This window comes from Sabethes cyaneus, chromosome 2 (genome assembly GCF_943734655.1).
Source record: "Sabethes cyaneus chromosome 2, idSabCyanKW18_F2, whole genome shotgun sequence".
NCBI lineage: Eukaryota > Metazoa > Arthropoda > Insecta > Diptera > Culicidae > Sabethes > Sabethes cyaneus.
In genome coordinates this window covers 166,462,347-166,487,714 of record NC_071354.1, presented here as the reverse complement: position 1 = coordinate 166,487,714, position 25,368 = coordinate 166,462,347, and the positions used below count along the sequence as shown (strand labels likewise).

Genomic DNA, 25,368 nt, shown 5'->3' with positions numbered 1-25,368 from the left:
AGTACAACGTGGCCACGCATCATATACTCGTGGATTTCAGGGCAGTATATGATATAGTCGAGCGCAAATCTGTATGGCAGATAACGCACCAGAACTATTTTCCGGACAACGCAGCTGATCAAAGATACCCTGGTGGAGCGAATGATATGCTATGTGCGTGTTTCGGAGGCACATTCGAGTCCCTTCGATTTGTGCAGCGGGTTGCGACAAGGGAATGGACTGTTCTATATGTTATTCAACATCGCTATTGAAGGTGTGAGCCGGCGAGCGGGCAGCGAAAAGAGAGGTACGTTCTTCAGCTAAAGTAGCCAATTACTAGCCTTCGCAGAGGCTGAAAAAATGGAGGCTAGTTAGTGGAATTGGGTGACAAATTAATGCATCGAAAACCAAATGTATGGTAGGAAGAGGCTCCCACGGACAGTGACTATTGCAGACGTTGAACTGGAAATGGTCGATGAGTTCATACATTTAGGATTTATGGTCACCGCCGATAATAATACGAGTATGGAGATTGAACGACGCCTTCAACCAGGAACTCGGGCCTTCTTTTCCCTTCGTAAGACGCTTCGATCAAGAAGCATACGCCGCTGCAAAAAACTGACGATGTACCAAACACTAATCGGACAGGTTGTTCTCTACGGAGTTGAGACAGCAACTTTGCTTCCCGGAGACATGCACTTTCACTTGCCATATTTGAACGAAAGATGTTGCGGACTATTTTTGGGCGGTGTACAAACGGAATGCGGCGAATGGCGTTCTCTTCAAGAACCCCACCGGAACCAGGAATAAAGGGACCCAACGTGCTAGTTGGCTCGACCAGGTTGAAACCGACATGCGTGTGTCGAGACACTCAACGAATTGGCGACAAGTTGCCCAGAACCGAGTACAGTGGTATGACCCCTTACTACGGGACTGCCACGGATCCACCTGGAAGAGGGCAATTCGAGAAGCTAATTCTAGAACTTAGATAACAAGTGACTTATCTATTGCTATAGACATGGATTTCTGTCTGTCTGTCTGTCTGTCTGTCTGTCTGTCTGTCTGTCTGTCTGTCTGTCTGTCTGTCTGTCTGTCTGTCTGTCTGTCTGTCTGTCTGTCTGTCTGTCTGTCTGTCTGTCTGTCTGTCTGTCTGTCTGTCTGTCTGTCTGTCTGTCTGTCTGTCTGTCTGTCTGTCTGTCTGTCTGTCTGTCTGTCTGTCTGTCTGTCTGTCTGTCTGTCTGTCTGTCTGTCTGTCTGTCTGTCTGTCTGTCTGTCTGTCTGTCTGTCTGTCTGTCTGTCTGTCTGTCTGTCTGTCTGTCTGTCTGTCTGTCTGTCTGTCTGTCTGTCTGTCTGTCTGTCTGTCTGTCTGTCTGTCTGTCTGTCTGTCTGTCTGTCTGTCTGTCTGTCTGTCTGTCTGTCTGTCTGTCTGTCTGTCTGTCTGTCTGTCTGTCTGTCTGTCTGTCTGTCTGTCTGTCTGTCTGTCTGTCTGTCTGTCTGTCTGTCTGTCTGTCTGTCTGTCTGTCTGTCTGTCTGTCTGTCTGTCTGTCTGTCTGTCTGTCTGTCTGTCTGTCTGTCTGTCTGTCTGTCTGTCTGTCTGTCTGTCTGTCTGTCTGTCTGTCTGTCTGTCTGTCTGTCTGTCTGTCTGTCTGTCTGTCTGTCTGTCTGTCTGTCTGTCTGTCTGTCTGTCTGTCTGTCTGTCTGTCTGTCTGTCTGTCTGTCTGTCTGTCTGTCTGTCTGTCTGTCTGTCTGTCTGTCTGTCTGTCTGTCTGTCTGTCTGTCTGTCTGTCTGTCTGTCTGTCTGTCTGTCTGTCTGTCTGTCTGTCTGTCTGTCTGTCTGTCTGTCTGTCTGTCTGTCTGTCTGTCTGTCTGTCTGTCTGTCTGTCTGTCTGTCTGTCTGTCTGTCTGTCTGTCTGTCTGTCTGTCTGTCTGTCTGTCTGTCTGTCTGTCTGTCTGTCTGTCTGTCTGTCTGTCTGTCTGTCTGTCTGTCTGTCTGTCTGTCTGTCTGTCTGTCTGTCTGTCTGTCTGTCTGTCTGTCTGTCTGTCTGTCTGTCTGTCTGTCTGTCTGTCTGTCTGTCTGTCTGTCTGTCTGTCTGTCTGTCTGTCTGTCTGTCTGTCTGTCTGTCTGTCTGTCTGTCTGTCTGTCTGTCTGTCTGTCTGTCTGTCTGTCTGTCTGTCTGTCTGTCTGTCTGTCTGTCTGTCTGTCTGTCTGTCTGTCTGTCTGTCTGTCTGTCTGTCTGTCTGTCTGTCTGTCTGTCTGTCTGTCTGTCTGTCTGTCTGTCTGTCTGTCTGTCTGTCTGTCTGTCTGTCTGTCTGTCTGTCTGTCTGTCTGTCTGTCTGTCTGTCTGTCTGTCTGTCTGTCTGTCTGTCTGTCTGTCTGTCTGTCTGTCTGTCTGTCTGTCTGTCTGTCTGTCTGTCTGTCTGTCTGTCTGTCTGTCTGTCTGTCTGTCTGTCTGTCTGTCTGTCTGTCTGTCTGTCTGTCTGTCTGTCTGTCTGTCTGTCTGTCTGTCTGTCTGTCTGTCTGTCTGTCTGTCTGTCTGTCTGTCTGTCTGTCTGTCTGTCTGTCTGTCTGTCTGTCTGTCTGTCTGTCTGTCTGTCTGTCTGTCTGTCTGTCTGTCTGTCTGTCTGTCTGTCTGTCTGTCTGTCTGTCTGTCTGTCTGTCTGTCTGTCTGTCTGTCTGTCTGTCTGTCTGTCTGTCTGTCTGTCTGTCTGTCTGTCTGTCTGTCTGTCTGTCTGTCTGTCTGTCTGTCTGTCTGTCTGTCTGTCTGTCTGTCTGTCTGTCTGTCTGTCTGTCTGTCTGTCTGTCTGTCTGTCTGTCTGTCTGTCTGTCTGTCTGTCTGTCTGTCTGTCTGTCTGTCTGTCTGTCTGTCTGTCTGTCTGTCTGTCTGTCTGTCTGTCTGTCTGTCTGTCTGTCTGTCTGTCTGTCTGTCTGTCTGTCTGTCTGTCTGTCTGTCTGTCTGTCTGTCTGTCTGTCTGTCTGTCTGTCTGTCTGTCTGTCTGTCTGTCTGTCTGTCTGTCTGTCTGTCTGTCTGTCTGTCTGTCTGTCTGTCTGTCTGTCTGTCTGTCTGTCTGTCTGTCTGTCTGTCTGTCTGTCTGTCTGTCTGTCTGTCTGTCTGTCTGTCTGTCTGTCTGTCTGTCTGTCTGTCTGTCTGTCTGTCTGTCTGTCTGTCTGTCTGTCTGTCTGTCTGTCTGTCTGTCTGTCTGTCTGTCTGTCTGTCTGTCTGTCTGTCTGTCTGTCTGTCTGTCTGTCTGTCTGTCTGTCTGTCTGTCTGTCTGTCTGTCTGTCTGTCTGTCTGTCTGTCTGTCTGTCTGTCTGTCTGTCTGTCTGTCTGTCTGTCTGTCTGTCTGTCCCACACTAAGGGAGGGGGCTCCCATTCAAATAAAACACAAATTTCTGCATTACTCGAGAACCAATCAAGTAAATGGAACCAAATTTGCCATGCGGGTGTTTTTGGAGCAAAGAATTTTTTCTATGATGAATTAGGACCCCTCTCCGTTTTAGGAGGGGGGCCCATACAAATGAAATACAAATTTCCTCATAACTCGAGAACCTATCAAGCAAATGAAACTAAATTTGGCATGTGGGTGTTTTTGGAGGCAAGAATTTTTTGTATGATGAATTAGGACCCCTTAGGGCTCCCATAAAAATGAAATACAAATTTCCTCATAACTCGAGAAGTAATCAAGCAAATGGAACCAAATTTGGCATGTGAGGGGTAGGGTTGCCGCCACATGCGCAGATTATTCCGTGTTTAGTAGATATTTGAAAGAAATCGCCTGTACAGAATCTGTATGCATGAAATTCAGATTTTTGTCAATTACACAAATTAAACAAATTATTGAAATTTTACATGAAAGTGAAAAAGACGTAAATAATCAGCAAAATGACTCTCCGTCTCTTTCTTTCTCATTGTTTTGCATTTGACAGATTTTTGCAGAGATATTTTTCCTCGCTGCACAGATGGAAAGATTTTTTCAACAAAACACAGAATTATGTGTGATATCCCAGGTAACAATTTGGGTTTTATTACACTTTTATACATTTAAGACCAAAATTGGTCATGAAAACCGCATAAGAGTACAATAAAACTCACATTGTTGCTTAGGATCCCTGGTGGAGGGTTTTCGAGGCAGGAATTTTTTTTAAGACGGTTTGAGACCCATCACCCCTGTGGTACCTGTGGATGAGGACTCTCACCACCCCTGAACTCCTCAGAAACTTGCAAAACTCGAGATTGTGACAAAGGTCATCCGAGATTCACGATTTATGTACAACACAGTTTAATTTGTGGCAATACGAAATTTGTCGGGTCAGCTAAATATAAATTTACAAAAAAGAAAGTTTAAATCTGGGTGATAAAACTATCTCCGACGCGTCGACTTCAACGACAGATGCTGTCGGTAGACATTGTCCGTAGTCCCGAGATTGTGAGGTACACCTATTTTGATGCTTTATCCAGACGGTGTGAAAACAGGCGGACATCGTATCTATCGAATGACGGGCAAAGCGTGTTATGCGGCAGGTAGTACCTACATAGTAGACGATAAACATATCCCTTTAGTTTATTTGGCGTGTAAATAGCGAGCGCCCATAAACAAAGCAAAACACATATAAACCTTACATTGCGAATGGGGGTTTTCCCCGCCAGAAAGCCGATCCTTCAAGTAGCTTGTTGTTTCAATGATGCATCCCTACCTCACAGGTTATACTTTAAATAGAGGTGGGCAAATTAAGGAAGAAAGGCGCTGCAGTGGAGAGGAATTTTTGATACAGCAAAAGTCACTCTAGTTCTATGCTAGTAGAAGAAAAAGAATGTATGTTGATCTTAAAAAAAAAAACAGAATTAATGCACCTAGCGGCGTGACCTGGCCTTTCTACTAAATCATGTATGTAATCATGTATGTGAGTATGTATCTATAATTCAGATAGCCATATTTTTAAACTTCAACTTACTGCGAGCAACTACTGAATACATTATGAATACATCAATAATTCAAAAACCGAGCTGGAATGAAAGAAATACTGCAAAAGTAGTACCACAAACATTTCCGATTGCGGGTAACAGTAAGAGAAGAAAATTATGGTTTGAATGTTTCTGAGCACTTCCTGCTTAAAACGCTGGAAAAAGAGCCATTTTTGTTTCGAATATTTTTAATTGAAATGAAAATTTGCTGATGTGTTGGATGCCATGTCGTCTGGATATGCAAAAACACGTATTGAATTAAGAAGAAAGGATATGTCATTTACGTACAGCATGAAGAGAAAAGGGCCCAGGTGAGAACCTTGTGGAACTCCAGAAGTGACTTTTATTAGTGTGGCAATGTTGTCAAACGCCTTACCGAAGTTAGCGTAAAGAACTTCTACTTGGTTGCCGTTTTCCATTGCATTCAGAGTGAATATTATAAATTCCAAAAGATTTGAGGTAGTTGAGCGGCCTTTATAAAAGTCAAACTGCTGAGTTGTAATTTGGTGTTTTACATGCTTCACTTCAAAACAAGTTCCAAAGGTAAAAATGGCTAATAAGCGATGATATAATGAATAAAGAATAGAATACATTTTGATATTTTGATGTAGTTTTATATTCGAAGCTTAGCCAAAATCGCGTAAATTTCGAAATTTGTGTTTAAACTAACTTTGATGTGTACCGTTTTATAGTATAGTTTATAGATCACCTCTTTAAATTGATATTGGTATTACAATGCAGAAATAACTTAAAATAATAGTATATATTGAACCAAATAGGGCGGCCATGCTCTTTGTGCTGCCACTTTATGTTTTGCAAAATTTGAAATAGTTATGTAAGTGGTACTCTTAGAGCTTTTTATTTTCTACTAAATTGCTTAATTAAGTATTACTTTATTTACGACGCACTCCCGGTTTACGCCGAGTAATACACAAAGAGCGGTCTTTGTGATACCAACGGGTGTGGACCGGGAGTGCGTCATAAATATAAAAGATAGAGCTATGCTTACTGGAGCAATTTTGTAGATAATAATTGGCTCTATAAATGTCCCATACATAACTTTTGCAAATTTTGCTTGACTAAGGCAGATACAGTAAAACAAAATAAAATCGGTGCACAAAGAGCAGGTTGTACCCGCGAGTGTTGTCACGCGTCCAACATTAAGCGGATAAGGTATTGTCTGTTGCTACTGGGGTGCTATAGTTTTAGTTACAGACCGAATAATGCTCCTATATTATTAGATTCAATGGTTTTCATATCACTATAATTATATTATTTTTATTATTTTTTCATCATACAGAGAAGTTACCGAAGAGTTCCGGATTATACAAGACTCCACTCTGTTAAGGTTGCAGACAAGTTAGAGACAGATAATTATTCATGGATATGACCTCAATCAAGAGCCGATGAATACATATAATCGTTTAGTATAAATATTTCTTGTTACGATATTATGTTTTCAAAATTTATGTTTCTTTTCTTAGTTCGATTTTTAAACTTAATTTCAGATACAAAATTGTACTGTAACAGCAGTAGAGTAATAATTCCATTGATTGAGGAACCAATCACTGCGTAAAATAAGATGACACTTGCATCAAGAATTATATTCATGTTAGTAGTTATGCTGCAGTCAGATCCAGCAAAGCCCCAGGGAAATGACAAAACATCACGAAAAGTGTGGGTGTTTAATATTAGCTTGCAACCATTAATTAGCGCAATATTTTAGTCCAATATTTTTTTTTTGTCTTTTATCACTAGTTACCATTAGGTATTTGTTATTATTTTTGAGTAACACAAAACTATAAAATTAAAGAAACCGAAAATACCTGTTATGCCTAATATCGTTCTCCTTCCAATATTGAAATTCTTGAATAGCTAGAAAAGGTAAAGTTTACGTCCGCTGCTAGATCTTGAATACACAAAGTTGTTTTTAAACGAACAACCACTAAATTCGCATTTCACATCTCTATAAAACCACGCAAGGCACTTTTTACGAAACGTTAAACCGCATAGTAGTATAAACCCTTTTCCCGGTATATGTTACTGTAGATGACACTGTTGAAAAACACACAAACTAAGCACTTTTCGTATTTTGTATCAACAAAACAAGAACTTCTTTACTCTCTACGCCAACAAGTAAGCAATTCTACACTGCACTGTTTTGTAACTAACGGCCACACTATCTACTGGGCGTCAGACCAATATCCTACGGTTTCTCCACTTTGATATTATTTTCCACCGGATTGATTGATTGCACCCAATTTCGGGTCGAAAGTAGAACGAAACAGAACTATCACCACAGTTTGTGTTGTGCTTATCTTAGAGCTTAGAACCACCTGCCCATTAACAAATTACGCACCGGTAGCAAAATAAAGAACCGATATCTAACCGCAGACAGATAGACAGACAGACAACGAATAACGGCTGAACGACTTCACGTGATTACGAAGCGAGTGCACAAACTAAACTAAAATCTGTCGGCAACCGGTGAGCCCGTTGTGCCTTGAGTTGAGCCCAAAGCGCAAACGATACATAGAGGAGAGCTTTCTTACAAGAACCAGCTCAAAGAGGTGGAAACAGTGTTGCCGAAAACAACCATTATCTTGATTAGTTTTTCATATAACCAATTTAATACAATCTCTTTCTCAATTATTCACTTTTATTAATGTTTTTGTTTCTCAATTTTTTTATTCGGAATTTTTAATCTATCCCTCGTACAAAAGAGAACTCTGCACTTTTAATATGTAGAATGAAGCACCAAACTTGCAACTCTGGTAAAAGCTCCCCGTACTAATTAGCATTGGCTTAAGCCAAAAAGAGAATTCTCTTGTTTAGTCAATTCTCTGCATTTCGTTCTCCGTATGATTCTGTAGTTTGGTGTGCATTCCTTCGGTTACACTGCCTTTGAGCTGCTGCTGCTGAAAGCGCAGTGCTGATAAATATCCAACCAGTATAACTCTCTTACCGCAGCTGAGAGAGACTGCTCGCTGGAATGAGAAAAGTTAAGTCCATTTGTTTTGAAACTGCGCTGATAACGATTTGTGAGGAAAGCTTGCGTATCATGGTGGAAGGCGAATGAGAGGATCAAAACAAAAGATAGATATTTCTAACAGCATACTGTTTGTGGCTTCTTTTGTATTAGATCTATGCATACACTGACTGGTAGGTTTAGGTGAATGGAAATATAAAGTGAATCCCGACCAGTATGAGCTAATAAAAAACTTTTCCCCGTGGAACTATATGCATGTTTTTTTTTCTTTATTATCGAGATTTTCAGAATAGCTATATGTATGTTTAAATCCAAATTAATTTGTAATTTTTCTTGCTGGCACTCAAAAGCAAAAAAATTTAAAGCAAAAACAACAGAAAAATTCAGAAATGATATAAAAATGACACAAAATATTGCAAGAAATAATAAGAATTGAACAATAGTTAAACAAAATATCTATACCTATAAAGAAGGATTTCTGTCTGTCTGTCTGTCTGTCTGTATGTCTGTCTGTCTGTCTGTCTGTCTGTCTGTCTGTCCGTATGTTCCTTATAGAATCGAAAACTACTAAACCAATCGGCATGAAAATGTGCATGTAGAGGTTTTTTGGGGCCAGGAAAGGTTTTAGTGATGGTTAGAAACCCCTCCCCCCACTAAGAGCGGGGGCTCCCATACAAATGAAACACAAATTTCTGCATAACTCGACAACTAATCAAGCAAATAGAACAAAATTTGGCATGTGGGTGTTTTCGGTGACAAGAATTTATTCTATGGTAAATTGAGACCCCTCCCCTCTTTATAAAGGGAATTATAACTCCTCTCCTCTATAAAAGGGGGGGCTTCCATACAAATTTCCTCATAACTCGAGAACTAATCAAGCAAATGGAACCAAATTTGGCATGTGAAGGTTTTCGAGGGCAAGAATATTTTCTATAGTAAATTAGGACCCCTCCCCACTGTAAGAGGGGGGCTCCTGTACCAAAGAAACACAATTTTCCTCAAAACTCGAGAAGTAATTAAGCAAATGGAACCAAATTTGGCATGTGGGTGTTTTTGGAGACAAAAATTTTTTCTATGCTGAATTGGGACCCCTCCCCGTTTTAGGAGGGGGGATCCTATACACATGAAATACAAATTTCCTCATAACTGAAGAACTAATCAAGCAAATGGAACAAAATTTGGCATGTGAAAGTTTTCGAGGGCAAGAATATTTTCTATAGTGAATAAGGACCCCTCCCCACTTTAAGAGGGGGGGGGGCACCTATACAAACGAAATACAAATTTCCTCATAACTCGAGAACTAATTAAGCAAATGGAACAAAATTTGGCACGTGGGTGTTTTCGGAGACAAATTTTTTTTCTATGATGACTTGAGACCCCTCCCCACTTTAGGAAGGGGGGCTTCTATACAAATGAAATGCAAATTTCCTCATAACTCAAGAATTAATCAAGCAAATGAAACCAAATTTGGCATGTGAAAGTTTTCTAGGGCATGAATATTTTCTATGGTGAATTAGAGCCCCTTCCCACTTTAAGAGGGGGGGGGGCTCCTATACAAACGAAATACAAATTTCCTCATAACTCGAGAAATAATCAAGCAAATGGAACCAAATTTGACACGTGGGTGTTTTTGGAGACAAAAATTTTTTCTATGATGAATTGGGACTCCTACCCACTTTAGGAGGGGGGGCTCCTATACAAATAAAATTCAAATTTCCTCATAATTCGAGAACTAATCAAGCAAATGGAACCAAATTTGACATGTAAGTGGTTTTGGATGCCAGATTTTTTTCTATGGTGAATTGAGACCCCTCTCTTCTTTAGAAAGCGAGTTATGGCCCATCTCCCCTTTAAGAAGGTGGGCTTCCATACAAATGAAATGTAAATTTCCTCATATCTCGAGAACTAATCAATCAAATGGAACCAAATTTGGCATGTGGGAGTTTTAGATGGCAGAAATTTTTTCTGTGGTGAATTACGATCCCTTCCCCTTTTAAGAGGGGAGCTCCCATACAAATGAAATTAAAAATTTCCTTATAAGTTGAGAACTAATCAAGCAAATGGAACCAAATTTGGCATGTGGGAGATTTTGGAGTCTTGAATTTATTTTACGATAGTTAGAGACCTCTCACCCCTGTGGTAGGGAGATATGGACTCTCATACAAATAAAACAGATATTTTTGCGAAACTCAAAAACTAATCGAACTCGAGAAATTCGAGACTCTTCCATAAAACATTAGTCAATACAAGACCACAAAAACTATCTATAGTAACACTAGATCATTCAGGACGAGACGGTCGCGAGTGTTGCCGGTGACCCGCCGACGGAAGCGCCGCCCACTGGGGGGCTTGCAAAACTCGAGATTGAGACAAAGATCATCCGAGATTCACGATTTATGTACAACACAGGTTAATTTGTGGTAATACGAAGTTTGTCGGGTCAGCTAGCACAATATAAAATAAATTAAAAAAACATGAAAATGGCAAAAAACCTAACTGAAAATTTATATCAAAATTGTTCAAAAGGATACAAAAATAAGTACAAATATGGTACAAAATTGATTCAAAAATGATAAAATGATACTAGAAATCTATACCTATAAAGAAGGATTTCTGTCTGTCTGTCTGTCTGTCTGTCTGTCTGTCCTGTGTTCCTTATAGAATCAAAAACTACTGAACCAATCGGCGTGAAAATTTGCATGTAGAGGTTTTTGGGGCCAGGAAAGGTTTTAGTGATGGTTAGAGACCCCTCCCCCCACTAAGAGCGGGGGCTCCCATACAAATGAAACACAAATTTCTGCACAACTCGAGAACTAATCAAGCAAATAGAACCAAATTTGGCATGTGGGTGTTTTCGGTGACAAGAATTTATTCTAGGGTAATTTGAGACCCCTCCCTCTTTATAAGGGGAATTATAACTCCTCTCCCCTTTAAGAGGGGGGGCTTCCATACAAATTTCCTCATAACTCGAGAACTAATCAAGCAAATGGAACCAAATTTGGCATGTGAAGGTTTTCGAGGGCAAGAAAATTTTCTACGGTGAATTAGGGCCCCTCCCCACTCTAAGAGGGGGGGCTCCTGTACAAATGAAATACAAATTTCCTCCTAACTCGAGAACTAATCAAGCAAATAGAACAACATTTGGCATGTGGGTGTTTTTTTTGGTGACAAGAATTTATTCTATGGTGAATTGAGACCCCTCCCCTCTTTATAAGAGGAATTATAACTCCTCTCCCCTTTAAGAGGGGGGGCTTCCATACAAATTTCCTCATAACTCGAGAACTAATCAAGCAAATGCAACCAAATTTGGCATGTGAAGGTTTTAGAGAGCAAGAAAATTTTCTATGGTGAATAAGGACCCCTCCCCACTGTAAGAGGAGGGGCTCCTGTACAAATGAAATACAAATTTCCTCATAACTCGAGAACTAATCAAGCGAATTGAACCAAATTTGGCATATGTGTGTTTTTGGAGACAATTTTTTTTTCAATGATGAATTGGGACCCCTCCCCACTTTAGGAGGGGGGGTCCTATACAAACGAAATACAAATTTCCTCATAACTCGAGAACTAATCCAGCAAATGGAACCAAATTTGGCGTGTAAGTGTTTTTGGAGGCAAGAATTTTTTCTGTGATGAATTATTACCTCTTCCCACATTAGGAGGGGGGCTCCAATACAAATGAAATACAAATTTCCCCATAACTCGAGGACTAATCAAGCAAATAGAACCAAATTCGGCATGTGGAGGTTTTTGGAGGCAAAAATATTTTCGACGGTGAATTAGGATCCTTCCACACTTCAAGAGGGGGGGCTTCTACACAAATGAAATACAAATTTCCTCATAATTCGAGAACTAATCAAGCAAATGGAACCATATTTGGCATGTGGGTGTTTTTGGAGGCAACCATTTTTCCCATTATGAATTAGGACTTCTTACCTTTTTAGGAGGGGGGGGGGGGCTCCCATTCAAACGAAATACAAATTTGCTCATAACTTTAGAACTAATCAAGCAAATGGAACCAAATTTGGCATGTGAGAGTTTTAGATGGCAGAATTTTTTTTCTGTGGTGTATTACGACCCCTTTCCCTTTTAAGAGGGTGGGCTCCCATACAAATGAAATACAAATTTCCTTATAATATGAGTACTAATCAAGCAAATGGAACCAAATTTAGCATGTAGGAGATTTTTGAGTCTTGAATTTATTTTATGATAGTTAGAGACCTCTCACCCCTGTGGTAGGGGGATATGGACTCTCATACAAATAAAACAGAAATTTTTGCGAAACTCAAAAACTAATCCAACTCGAGAAATTCGAGACTCTTCCATAAAACATTAACCAATAACAAGACCACAAAAAGTATCTATAGTAACACTAGATCATTCAGGACGAGCCGGTCGCGAGTGTTGCCGGTGACCCGCCGTCGGAAGCGCCGCCCACTGGGGGGCTTGCAAAACTCGAGATAGTGACAAAGATCATCCGAGATTCATGATTTATGTACAACACAGGTTAATTTGTGGCAATACGAAGTTTGTCGGGTCAGCTAGTATGATATAAATAATACAATAATGAAATAAAATATAAAAAATGATTCAAAAACAACATTTTAAAAAATTACAAAAACTATCGCAATTGGCACATATAATGATAGAAAACGATACAAAAATAACAAAAATGATATATTGATATTAGTTTTTGGAGCGTCTTAGTAGAATACGAAACCGAAACGAAAGCGATATTAAATAACATACAGGCCAGTCCATCCCCTTGCCGCAACCCTCTGTGCGATTCGAAAGGACTCCAGAGTGTCCCCGAAACGCGCACGTAGCACATCATTCGCTCCAGATCAGCTTTGATTAGCCACGTCAGTTTGTCCGGGAAGCCGTACTCGTGCATTATCTGCCATAGCTGTTCTCGTTCATCTGTATCGTATGCTGCTTTCAAATCCACGAAAATTAAGATCGTTGTCGCGGACACGATCAGGTGCGATGTATAAAGCGCAAAGAAAAAGTGTGCGATCACTTAGCTTGATGGCCGTCCAAATTTGCTCTACACAGTTCCATGCATTGTTCTCGATAGCCCTGGCTTCTAACCCGCGACGGACAGCTATCAAAACACCACCGCCGATAGCTTTGCGGCTATTATTCGGGTTCCGATCGCAACGAAAGACCTCGTAATCGGATCCGAACGCTTGACTGGAGACTGTTCGGGAATCGAGGCATGTTTTGCAAAGGGCAATGACATCATAGCAGCGATCTGACTAGTCGGTACTCTTCAACATCAGAATTCATTCCACCGGCGTTTTGGTAGAAGACGATGATATCTTCCTTGCGGCTCGGAGTGGAGCAATCCGTTTCTCTGACAAATACGTTAGGTGGATGTTGTCCATTTTCGATGCTGAAGCAAACAGGATTCTCGCCGTCGTCGGCGGGCTGGGCTATCCTCTTGTCAAAAGATGGCGCAACTGGACCATTTTCGCGAAAATTAACGTAGTCCACAGTACTGTGAATCGGATCAACATCAGGCAGCGAATGAACAATATCGTGAAAATACTTGCATGAGGAGGCAAGTTGGAAGACCCCTGATCCACATCTAGCCACAGGTCCGGGACGACTTAGCTGGATACTGGCAGGGGACGGTACGACTGGGCTAGAGGAACCAGGAGCTTCCAAAGTGGGCATGAGTATCCCTATTTAAACTACGGCTCTTATTTCATCATGCAGTGCAACGAGGTTTTGCGCGTATGTGTTTAGCTAACAGGTATAGTTGTCGCTCGTCCTTCGTCATTGCAGCCCGATCTGTTGATGCCGATTCGTGAGAGCTCGTGCTCCCGCCTGTGAGTAGAATCGAGGGCGAAGATGAAGAAGAAGAAGGAAAAGTAATGCAAAATTTGTATCCCAGTGCGCCAACAGCCTCACGGGCATTTGATTCGCCGAGAGTTTTTTACCTCGCGATTGTAGGAAACCTAAACCGATTACCTCGCCATGTATGAAAACGATGTGAGGATGAGCGTGCGCGAGTGTGTGGGTAATAAAATATCTCGCACTGCACCGGCGGCTGTTTCTTTTACACCTGCGTGTGCGGCGTAAGTGTTGAATCCTATTTTCCTCATACTCTTTCGCGTGTGAGTAGGCATGGTTGACTTCTCGCTCGATTCGCAACATTGGATCGCTTTCCAGTCCATTAAGCGATCCTGCATTTTGCCCAACACTACGACACTCGTTCCTAGCTCGTTGGTCGCTGCATCGCTCTGGAAGAAATAGACTTTTCCGCCACGGATCCTCCACACTTTCTCGCCTTTGCGACAGATCTCCTGCAGTCCCACGATGCCAAACTTTCGGGGTTCTAGCTGATCGAGCAGCACTCTGTCGCCACAAACGAAATTAAGCGATCTTTTTAGCTTTTAGGGTTTAGATAGGAGATAGTCTCGTCATCGGGCTGTTATCTTATAGTGTCGAGACAACACAACACAATGCATCCTTTCCTGTTAGTATACGACCTAAGTTACAATCAAGGTTTTTTTTCCCGTGTTGGGGACTTACCACCGCGACCATTATTTTGATGTGGTGTGTCCTCTTTTATTTTATGCCATGTCGTATCAGTGAGCTATCAAAGTTTGATTGACTACCTCTACAACTGTAGGCATTTATCCCTATCAGGTTTACAACCAAGGTTGGTTACCCAATCTCCGCTAAGGTTGCTCTTATTCCGGCTGGTACCACGTGAAGGTAGGGATAGGAGTTGCTGGATAAGAGGCTAACCCAACAAACATTTTATTTGAAGAGCAGTTTATTCAACCATTATACAGCTAATTTCCAGTAAACAAGCGCTTAATCAGCTATGGGGTCTGTTTTACGCATTACCAACCATTGCTTTTTGTTTGTTCTCCACCAAATATCGTCCGCAGCACCTTTTGCTCGAACACGGCAAGGGCGCGTATGTTCTCCGTCAATAGCGTCATAGCTTGTCCATAAAGAACTGCCGGTCTAATAAGGGATTTGTACATTTTCAGTTTCGTCCGGCGGCGTATGCTTCTCGATCGTAGCTTTTTACGAAGGCTCGATTTCCCGCTTAAATGCGTCGCTGAATCTCCTTACTGTTGTCGTCCGCGGTATCCAGTCTTCCCAAATTCATAAACTCATCTACCACTTCCTTTCTCGAAATACCTATGATAGCGAATTTGACGAAAACAATAAACAAACAATAAAAATGTGCGACATACAGTGAAGCGCTTCAGAAAATCTTCAGTAAAACATGACTGAGTAGGTACTCTAGAAAAATATAAATAGCAGTAAAACCGTGTATACATGGCATTTGCGAGCCTTAATTTGAGACTTGTTTATTTTTTAAGCAAAATGATAACTTTTTCTCGATACAAAAAGCAAAAGTAGCTACGAAAAGATGCCATAACTTGTCATGAGAAAAATTTCTTGTGGCTTGTAAAAGCCCTCCGTTAGCCACCGAGTAAAACAAATTAAAGCTTGCATACAAGTTATGAGATGTCATCCACAAAAGTTTATCTTTGAATCCATAAAACGAAAACTTTCGCAGTCAACCCGAATGCGATGCGACATCAACTGAGTTGCGTCGCGCCAGGGTATGTAACATCAGCTGACCGAGATGCGGTCACACGGTTGTTTGTGTGCACTGCCCCGTGGTGGTGCGAAACGAATGCATCCGAATTCCACACCGGAATAAAAACCACCTTCAACAGCGCGTCTGGCAAGGGCTAGTGGCTGTGTGTGCAGAAAATTTTCTATCCAGTCTACCACGGACCTACCACACGGGGATATTAAAATATCAGCGAAAATCGATTCGTTCCTTCCGTGGACGTGTCGGTCCGCGCTGTTGATGTTGGTTTAGTTTGGAAGTGCGATTTCGTCAGTCTGTCAGTCCGGCGAATAGCGCGCGCACGAGTGTTCTAGCGCCCGCCGCTTACGGATCAGTCCCGTTGTGCCGTTTGAAGTGGAACGGCCGGTTTTGTGAAAAGTTAACTTACATTTTCGATGAGTGGTCTGGGTTGATGGGTGCTGCTGGTGCAGTGGATTTAATATTTTATATAAACAAACCGGGCGGTGTTTTGTGTGGATTGGCTAATGGAAATCGATAACCGTAAATCGCCGCTTGAGTTGTTTTAGGTATCAATCGGACGTGTGCATGGTCGACCTTTAACGGTCGATTCGAATGCAGACGGTTTCCGTCGGGTCGGGAGGGTTGATGTGTGTTGTAAGTGGTGAGTTTTTCCAAACTTTGGTGACACGATCCAGCTGAAAAATTAGTGAGAAAAACAAGGGCAGAGAGAGAGAGGGGGTGACAAAGAGCGAGAGACAGACAGAGAAGGAGAGAATGAGTTCCGGTTCGTCCGGTGAAGGAGAGCTTTTCGGGACGACTCGAACAAGCAATGGGGAAAAGCCACCATCTGGTCAGGAGCAGTCGTTCAGTGAGTGTACACCGATAAAGGAATGCGGACGACAGCATCAGCGCAACCACATCAGGCCACACAGCAATTGGTGCGGTAGTTGAGAGTGAGGTGACCACCATCCATTAGATTCAGCCAGTGGATCCGTTTTTTCCTTGTGCTATTTGTTGGTTCTGTTCTTTTCGGAATATCCTGTGTCGACATCATCGTGTGTTCGGTTTGATGCACGATATGCGAAGAAGGAAAATTCAAGTGCGTTCTGGTACTGTGCTGAAGCTGTGAAAAAAAAACCGCTTGGAAGAGTTTAGGCGAATTAGTCACTTCGCTCGAGTTCTATTATCGGGAATCCTCGCTGGACCATGTAGTGAAGTGTATTGCTAATGCCCCCCCGTGAAAAAGACCCATCCGGAATATTAACCCCGAATGAGGACGCTTAAATCGATGATCCAGGACAGTATAGGGATTGAAGGTGCTGTAGGTGCTGGGGCTTCCAGTTTGCGAAGAAAAATCTCGGGCAGTGGGATCGGTTTTCCTTTTTCCAAGGGATTCTGCTAGTGCTGATTCTTCTTCATCGTCATCATCGTTGTCGTCTTTGTAGCCACCGTGACAGACGTGTGTTCTTGATATTGTTCCTCGCTGCTGCTCTTCTTCTCACTCTCGGTGTGTTTATAATAAATCGCTTGCTGATTTTGTCGTCTGATGGCGCTGCTGCTGACTGCTAGCTGGATGGCCTAGCGCGAGTGTGTGTGCAAAATGTAGGCTATTCAGTGTTCAATCAAATCTAGCTCTAAAGAGCAACACAAGAGGACTTTTACATCTGTTTCAATCTCGGATTGTGGGAGCAGATTAGAAACGAGTTTGTCTGTGTGTTATTTGTTCCGATGATGGCCTATTGCTGCTCGAAGAGCAACACAGCCTCGGTGAGTACTGCGTATGGCGGCTGTTAGTAGCCTAAGTGGAACAATATTATAGCCAGAAGTGCGACGAGAAGCAAAAGGGTGGCTGTGAGAGAAGAACGAAACGAAGAAAAGTACAGAAATTTTGGCAGTGGTAGTGATAGTGAGTGCTAAAAGATTTTCCCCCAAAACCCTATCTCCGGTTAAGTTCGACTGGTGTAGTATGAGAAGGGAGATTGAGTCACCTGTTTTTCCTTGAACGGAAATAAAGTGAGCGCCCATATTTAATGTGAAGAGAGAAAGGAAAAGAGAGACAGCAAGAGAGCAAGAGAAGCACAGAGAAAGAGCAACTAGCAGCAGACAGTGAAGTAGTGCTTTAATCAGTGACCTCGTAGTACGCATGAGTTGTAATATCGATTGATTGCGCACGCAAACCCTTTGCTCTCGCCGCGCCATCTAGCTGTACTGTTGTAATGCCGTTTGGGGCCATCATCGAGAAGCAGGGATCGGCATCCTGCCGCGGATGAGCGAAAAGTTTGACGGACCGTTGCCAGCAATACCCGTCCCAGAATCGCGGTTCGTGTTCTATTCGGAGGAATTCCAACGGTCGACGGAACCGTTCCGGTCGCGAGTGGTGTGTGAAAAATCCAGCAGTACAACAGTGTGCGATCAAGATGGCCGCAAGTGTTCCACGACGACGTACAGTACCAGTAGTGATGAGAAGAGACAGTGTTATAGCCAGCAGAATACCGTGTCCCGTTGCAGCAGTGCAGCGACACCACTAAGAAGCATACGCAAGGACGTTAGAAAATTGAGATGATGGGGCCATGAGCCCGAGCCCCGAGGTCATCAAGAGTCGCAAGTGCGTCTCAAGCGGGCCTGCACCATGCTAGCGCCGCCGAACCCGAGGTCAATATGCGGCCAGGACCCGGGCTGGTCGTGATGGCGCTTGCGTTTATTTCGGGGGCTCGGCGAGGCACCAGTCAACAGAGCAGTGCCAGTCAAGGTAGCAAGTTGGGCAAATTTGAGGAAGACAATACGGAAGCACTATCACGGATAAATCCGTGGTTGTCAGCGTGCGATCTGGCGCAACCCAACTCAGCACCGGATCTCCAGGTACCTAAACGACATACATTTCCCCCTTGATACCTCCTTTCACATCCATCCATGGCATGGTCAGAAATTTGTCGGTATGCCAGGAGTGTCAGAAAAACCGTTTTTAAATTCTTCCATTTGCTTCGATTAACCGCACCAAGCGAAACGTGACAAAATTTTGTTCGCTATTCAGTGGGAAATATTCATTCCAATTTTGGCCTCAGACTCTGGGATTAGTCGAGTCTTAATAAGCGTCGGATGGAAAAATTAGAGAAAAAACACATCTCATTCATCAATTATATAATAATAAAATTCAAATCTTTCAAGATTCTAAAGTAGGAGAGCGGAGAGTCCTTTGGGCTGTCTGACCGCTTACTTTATTTGGATATATATCTGTGTTGGTGTATGGGTCGGTGAGTAAATGAGTGAGTGAATGACTCAGGGACCAGCAATATCCTTGTCACTGGCGCAATCCCCTGTTGCCCGCGAGAGTGAGAGTGTCGTGACAGACAGATAACCGAGACCAACACACGTCCGTCTGTTGTTCGGCTGTCCATAAGAAGCGCATTTGCTGAGATCTGAGATTACAGCTATAACGAGTGGGAGGATAAATTCTGATTTGACACACTAATACATCATTGACGGGAATCCACCGAGGTGGCAGTTGGCTGTTCCGCCGAAAGAAAAATTGGAAGCTCCACTTTGAATGCTCGATTGAGAATTACCGCTGTCTGCTGCAGCACAGTTATGGTGGAACGAATGAAAATTTTCCCCAATCAAAGATGATAAATAAATCTTTTCAAGTGGGACACACTTGAGCGCATATTTCTTGCCCTTGGTGATTATTATTCCGTTATTCTATTCTTTGTGGCATGAAGGTTCACATAAAAAACGAGAAAAAAACCAACAAAATGCGAACTCACTTGCGAACTACCTCTCTACGGGAGTTCGTACAATCCTCAATGATATTTGATTCATTTTTCCCTACTTCGTTCTAAAAAACACTAATCCTAATCACGATAACTGCTAGCAGGGCAGAGGAAGTTGCAACGGGCAGGCACGTCGCCATGGCTACCATCCATTCAAGGATTTCAGGAAAATCAATGCCTGATTTACGCTTTACCGAGCTGGGTCATTTTCCTGCTCGGTAAGTTTTCTTCTAACTTTCCTTTCCGTTGCGATTCTTATTGCAAGCATGTCGCAAGGCACACACGTGCGCTCGATTATTACTGTGGTTCAAACAGAGCGAAAACTTTTACGAAGTTTTCCGCTTGCTTCACCATCCTCTAGGACTCTAGGACCGAACGGTTGACCGCAACTTGCAGCGTTTTATCCGAGAGCCCCTAAAATGGATTCTTTTATCGGCAAGCTCCTAAACTATCGACTAAAGTTCTACCCATTGTATCCACCCCGATTGTCTCCATTGGATCGGTTTTGTCAAAGTTGAGACCTGGCCCTCCCAAGAGCTTAGAACTTAGAATCTACTTTACTACCTGTAGCAGGAAAAACATGTTCAAAGACGTCCGCAAAAAGTCTTAGAAAAATCCTTCCACAGAACGACTGACCAGCAACAGCAAAAAAAAAGTTCCTTCCATATCCTGCCCCTACCGTTGCGAGGAAAAAATCGGTCCGAAGAAAAACACACAGCACGCACGCATCCCGCAGTTGAAAAATGTGTGACACACACCGAGATAGAAAAAAACGGGAGAGTACGGGCGATAACAGACTTCTATCTATGTCGCGAGACTGTCGGACTGAGAGAGAGGACTAAGAGACTAAGAGATCTTTTCCAGTCGTTGTTGGTCGTGAAAGGGTGTTACAGGGGTGGCGCGAAAAGGGGGTTGTATATGATAAACCACGAACTGCTGCTGGTGCTGCTTTTCACGACTGCCGATTATGAGGTGCGGGACGGCGATGATGACGTCGACCGCCAAAGGCAAAGCAAGGAAGACTGTTTAAATTGACTGGTTTGACTGACACCCTGGACTGTCAGTCTTTCGCGGTCGGGGTTACTGCAGGATGGCTGCCTGCCTGCCTGCGGCGGAAGGACACGGACCGAGAAGGAAAACGCAGGAAAAAGGTCCGCCCGATGAGTGTGCGAGGAAGCGAGATACGAGCGAGTGTAATTAATCTATATAAATTACTGTATTGATTTTGATTTTCGCCACCATATTCGCCTTCGGGATCCGCTGGAGTGGTGATAGGTTGTGTGCAGCCAAACCTAACAGGTTTGGTCCGGATGCGGGCCGGATACTGGTGGAAATATTCGCCCTTGTTTCTCCGATGGAAACCAAAGGAATATTCAGCGGCAGAATGATTATTGCAATTGGGGCAGATGTGAGCGGTTGGAACCAGTTAGCCGTAGGGAAGGAATATGATGGAAAAGTATTAACTTTCCTGAGCTACGCAATGGAATCAAGGAAACAGACTAGGTTTTCTGTAGCCTTTTACCGTAAATTTGGGGATTGATCCCATTGGGCTGGAAAGTTACACGATTAGACACTTCGTCCAAATAATCTCTAAATTTTACTTTGAATAATATCAATATCTTGTTAAACTAGGAGAAGTCCGATATTAAACGTTTGAGAAATCTCCATGACTCATTCATATGAGCTCAAATGTTGATTGGCTTTGGATATTATATATGGATAGTGTTCCTGAATACAGAAGTTTGTATTAAGAAGCACTCCCAAGTCTTCAATAACATATACTCTTTACAGTACTTCGTTGCTGATGCGGTAGTTCCACATAATAGGTCCTTTCTTGCGAATAGAAGAGATGACCGAACACTGCCGCACGCCAATGGAGAGCTCATTCTTTCGACCAGTCCGCAAAAACGTTTATTAACTTTTGTAGTCCACAGCAGTCTTCAATACATTTGACCGACACAAACATTTCAAGATCATCAGGTATTAGATGGATTCCTTCGATTGGGATATAGACTTATTGCAGATAGTAGTGAGAGGTGCACAAAGAACATCACAAAGTCTGCTTGGAAAAACGTAACGTTCCGCATTTCTAGAATGCCCTCTTGAACATTAAGAAGAGCCTCGTTGACTTGCTGTGCGGGAATAATTCCGATTTTGAATACACTGGCAAAGCGTTTGGCAAACAGTTATCGCAAATATCACTCGGAGAACTGTGCTAAATCAGTACCATTTGACGTTACCGATGGTAGGGTAGATGCATTTGCCTTCGCCCCCTCTCTAATCTTTCGCCCCCAGGTAAAAGTTGCTTTTATTATATACTAGCTGATCCGACAAACTTCGTATTGACATAAATTAAACTGCGTTGCTCATAAATCGTGAATCTCGGATGACCTTCGTCACAATCTCTAAGGGGTCTCTAACCATCATAAGAACCTTCCCTGGCCCCAAAAATCTCTACATGCAAATTTTCACGCCGATTGGTTCAGTAGTTTTCGATTCTATAAGGAACATCCCGACAGACAGACAGACAGACAGACAGAAATCCATTTTTATATATAAGATCTCAACCTTTAGGCATTGTAAAAAAATGTATGTCTTCATTCCTTTCAAAACATAAGGAGACATACATATTTTTACAATGCCTAAAGGTTGAGATATAGCTACTTTTACCTGGGGTTCGAAAGATTGGGGAGGGGCGAAGGCTACCCTATACCTTGTGTTTTTCATTTCCCATTCACAACTGCCCAAAAACGCTCGGGGTTATGTTTTAAATCATTTTGAATTCGCTAAACGTGTGAAAAATATAGCTGATGTTTCAAGTTTTTATAAGCAATGCTTGCTAGTACACATTCACGTTGCGTGTACGGGTTGGTCCTATTATTGGTGTTGAAGAGCTCTAACACGTTCTGTTTTCAGTTCACGTTCAGCAGATTTGTTTTGTAATGACAGGATGTTAAGGGGTTATATACATTAAGGGATGGTTTGATCACTTTAAATCAATTTTGATTCATTTGACAGTACCGTCTTAGTCGACAAAGTTATGTATGGGACATTTGCAGAACTAGTTATTATCTGCAATTTTGCCGAATAAAGTTTTGCTGTATCATTTGATAGTTACAGTGCTACAATGCTAATAAAGCTTGCTTCAGATAGTATTGGAACAAAAACAATTGCGTGTATTTCAGCACGTAGCATTTTCCTAATATTTTTAAGAAAAAATACGGATAAAATTATTCGCTACGGTTTCGAAGGAATTCTCGAACTTTTCCTGTAATATGGCTCATTAGGCGGCGCACATTTTCTACGTCCATCGTTTTGGCTATCTTCATCTTCATCTTCAGGTCTTCGTCTGATTGATGTCTTTGACAACTTTTCCCTTCGCCTTAAGGGGGCATAGTACTTTTTCAACTTAAAAAAATCGAATTTTTTTTATTGTTTATTTCGAAAGATTAACATTTTGACCATATGTGTTTCAATGTCATTTCAATAAATTCCAAAAATTGACAAAGTTACAGCTATTTGTACCGCGCATGTCTGGAGCGATTACACGGCGAATAAAAAGTTCAATGTTGTTTTTCTCGAAACCAGGTTTTGAAAGTCGGTACCATAAATATCGCAAAAACGGCTCAAGCAATTCTCATGATTCTTTTTTTGTTTTAAAGCCAACAAAATTATCTAGTGTTTGACCCATCCTTTTCTTGATATTGTAATTTTTGTATTTTTTAGAAATGTTTAAAGTCAACTTTTTCGACTAAAAACCTTACTTTTATGTTTGAATGTCCGCCATTTTGTTATGCGTTCGAATTTTAAAAACAGGATGGATCAAACACGAGATAATTTAATATACTTTAATATCGCTTTGGAATTTTTCAATTCGGATAATCATGTTTTTTTCGAATGATTATGTTCAAGGAGCCGTAGGGGAGAGGGGAAGAGGTTCATATATGCAAACAAAATTGTAAATATTAGTATAAAGTGCAATGTTTGGAATACAAAAAACCCGAATCGATTCGCTTTTCGCGTTATCGAGAATAAAATATTTGAAATTAGGCAAAAAATATGGTGTAAAAAGTACTATGCCCCCTTAAGTCTCGTCTTCATGATTCCCAGTATTTCTCAATAGGGCAAAACTGGGGGTAATTGGGTGGGTTAAGGCCTTTCGGAACAAACTGGACCCCTTTCTCTGCATACCATTCTTGAACGACTTTGCTGTAATGACAAATGGCCAAATCTGGCCAAAACATCGCGGGATGGTAGTGGGATCGAATGAATGGCAAATTTCGTTTTTGGAGACACTCCTTTTGGTACAGTTCCGACGTCATTGTCTTATTTGTAACGAAAACTTTCGTTTTTCTGCCACAGCTGCAAATGCCCTGTCAAATCATTAATTTTCGTGCAAATTTATAGGCAAAAACAAATTTCCATTTGCTTGGAACATTTCCCCGAGCCGTTGCCAAGAAAAATTTTTGACTTGACATTTGCCTGAAGTCAGCCTTGACGTAGGTTTCATCGTCCATCAGAAGACACCCGTCGAACTTGGCTGGCACCCGGTCATTTAAATTTTAAATTTTAGACTCTTCCATAAAACATAACAGACAAGAACAAAACCACCAAAAACTATCTGCAACCCCCCGCAGAAATCACCTCTGTCTAGGTTTATTTGTTTTCCTAGGTCTACTGACCTCTATTACTTTTCTTCAGTTGGGTCCGAACGGGTGACAACGAGTAAGGAGAGGATCAGCCCGAGGATCGAAATGGTACTTTCCACGAAAAGGTTTTCCGTGATGGTACATTCCGCGTAAGATTTTTCGCGAAATGGTATTCGGCGAAATGTTATATGTTATCACGGCGAATATTTAAGTGCTATCCGCTTTATTTTATCTGGCTAAGTATTTTGTTGTCGGAAGGTTTGTCCACTACGACCATTGGTTTGATCTATTGTGGTATATCTCTTCTTTTGTCTAGGTATTAGTTGCCGACAAAACACTATTGATGGAAGTTTTCGTCATTGTCAATTCATACCTCTTCTCGCAGTCCGGCTTACCATAAGTGTGGTGTAGTAATACAATATGGCGCACCAATCAAAATTGATCTTAGTACGGTTGCTTGTCAAATCGTAATAAATCTGTTAGTTTATAGAACTTTTAAAACGGTAACACCCTAACCAAACAGATTTGTTGCTGCTATTATGAAGAGTATTACAGTTCAACAGCAAAATAATTTTTTATGCGAGATAGTATTGCCATATTCTAGTATTATGTTTTAGCTCGCATACAAAAATTCATCAAAACAAAGTATTTTGCAGAAAGAAAGTTATTATCAATCAGTTTTCCTCTCATAGGAAGAAACTGAAATGATTTTGCTAGTATTTGAGATTGAACAAATGAATATATTTATTTTGTGAAGACAACCAGTTTTCGAAAATTGCATAATTTCAATGGCGTGTTGATTCTATCCACCTATCATATCAATATGCACGATAAAATTTAATGCGCATATGCTGCAAACCAACAAAGATTGCCGAAAATTTATTAATAATTCTACTCCGCCAGCGACGGACCTTTGCTGATGAACCGTTACGTGTGGCTCCCTTAAAAGAGTAATAGGGAAATTAGATCGGGACCTGAGGTGTCTCTCACAAGCCAGGATAAAGGAGAAGTGTTAAGATTTATCGCTCAGCGTACAGCTCTGCATGGCTCCATGGCAGATTTGTGGTGGATCCATCCGGAACTGTACATCGAGTCTTTTCCGCGGCAAATTTTGTAAAAATCTTTTGCTCTCAATGTAGTAAGCAGTCTAGGAACATGCTACATTCTGAGCAAAATGCGGAAGAGGACCATAATCCTCGGTGTATTGCGACCCGTGCCTAGGGATGAATGCTTGGAGGGGGGGTCTAATAAAGTTTCCCAAGGTCGAACGGAGTTTGCATGATATCAGAGCACCCTGTGTAGTCAATTGCTCCCTACTCAAAGGAGGAAACGTTTTAAGTCCGGCGGCCGGGGTCTACGGACCCGGCATCAGGGAAACTATCTCATTAGGAAAGTGGCCCACCGTTTTTCAAGCAGAAGTATATGCCATATACATCTGTGCGACAATATGCTT

General features: G+C 42.1%; 2 protein-coding genes across 2 annotated transcripts in view; one reads left to right on the top strand and one right to left on the bottom strand.

Annotated features, from left to right (window-relative positions):
• The window catches only part of LOC128738194 (PDZ and LIM domain protein Zasp), a 195,230-nt gene extending 187,842 nt beyond the window's left edge, over positions 1 to 7,388 (bottom strand). Inside the window, exon 1 of the mRNA XM_053833137.1 lies at positions 6,767 to 7,388. The gene's annotated coding sequence lies outside the window, so the exon portion shown is untranslated. The remainder of the gene's footprint in view (positions 1 to 6,766) is intronic.
• A 10,644-nt stretch (positions 7,389 to 18,032) lies between these two features.
• LOC128737741 (pneumococcal serine-rich repeat protein) overlaps positions 18,033 to 25,368 on the top strand; it is a 123,672-nt gene continuing 116,336 nt past the window's right edge. The window contains exon 1 of the mRNA XM_053832440.1: positions 18,033 to 18,358. Within this exon, the coding sequence (XP_053688415.1) occupies positions 18,158 to 18,358 (201 nt within the window). The 5' untranslated portion in view covers positions 18,033 to 18,157. The remainder of the gene's footprint in view (positions 18,359 to 25,368) is intronic.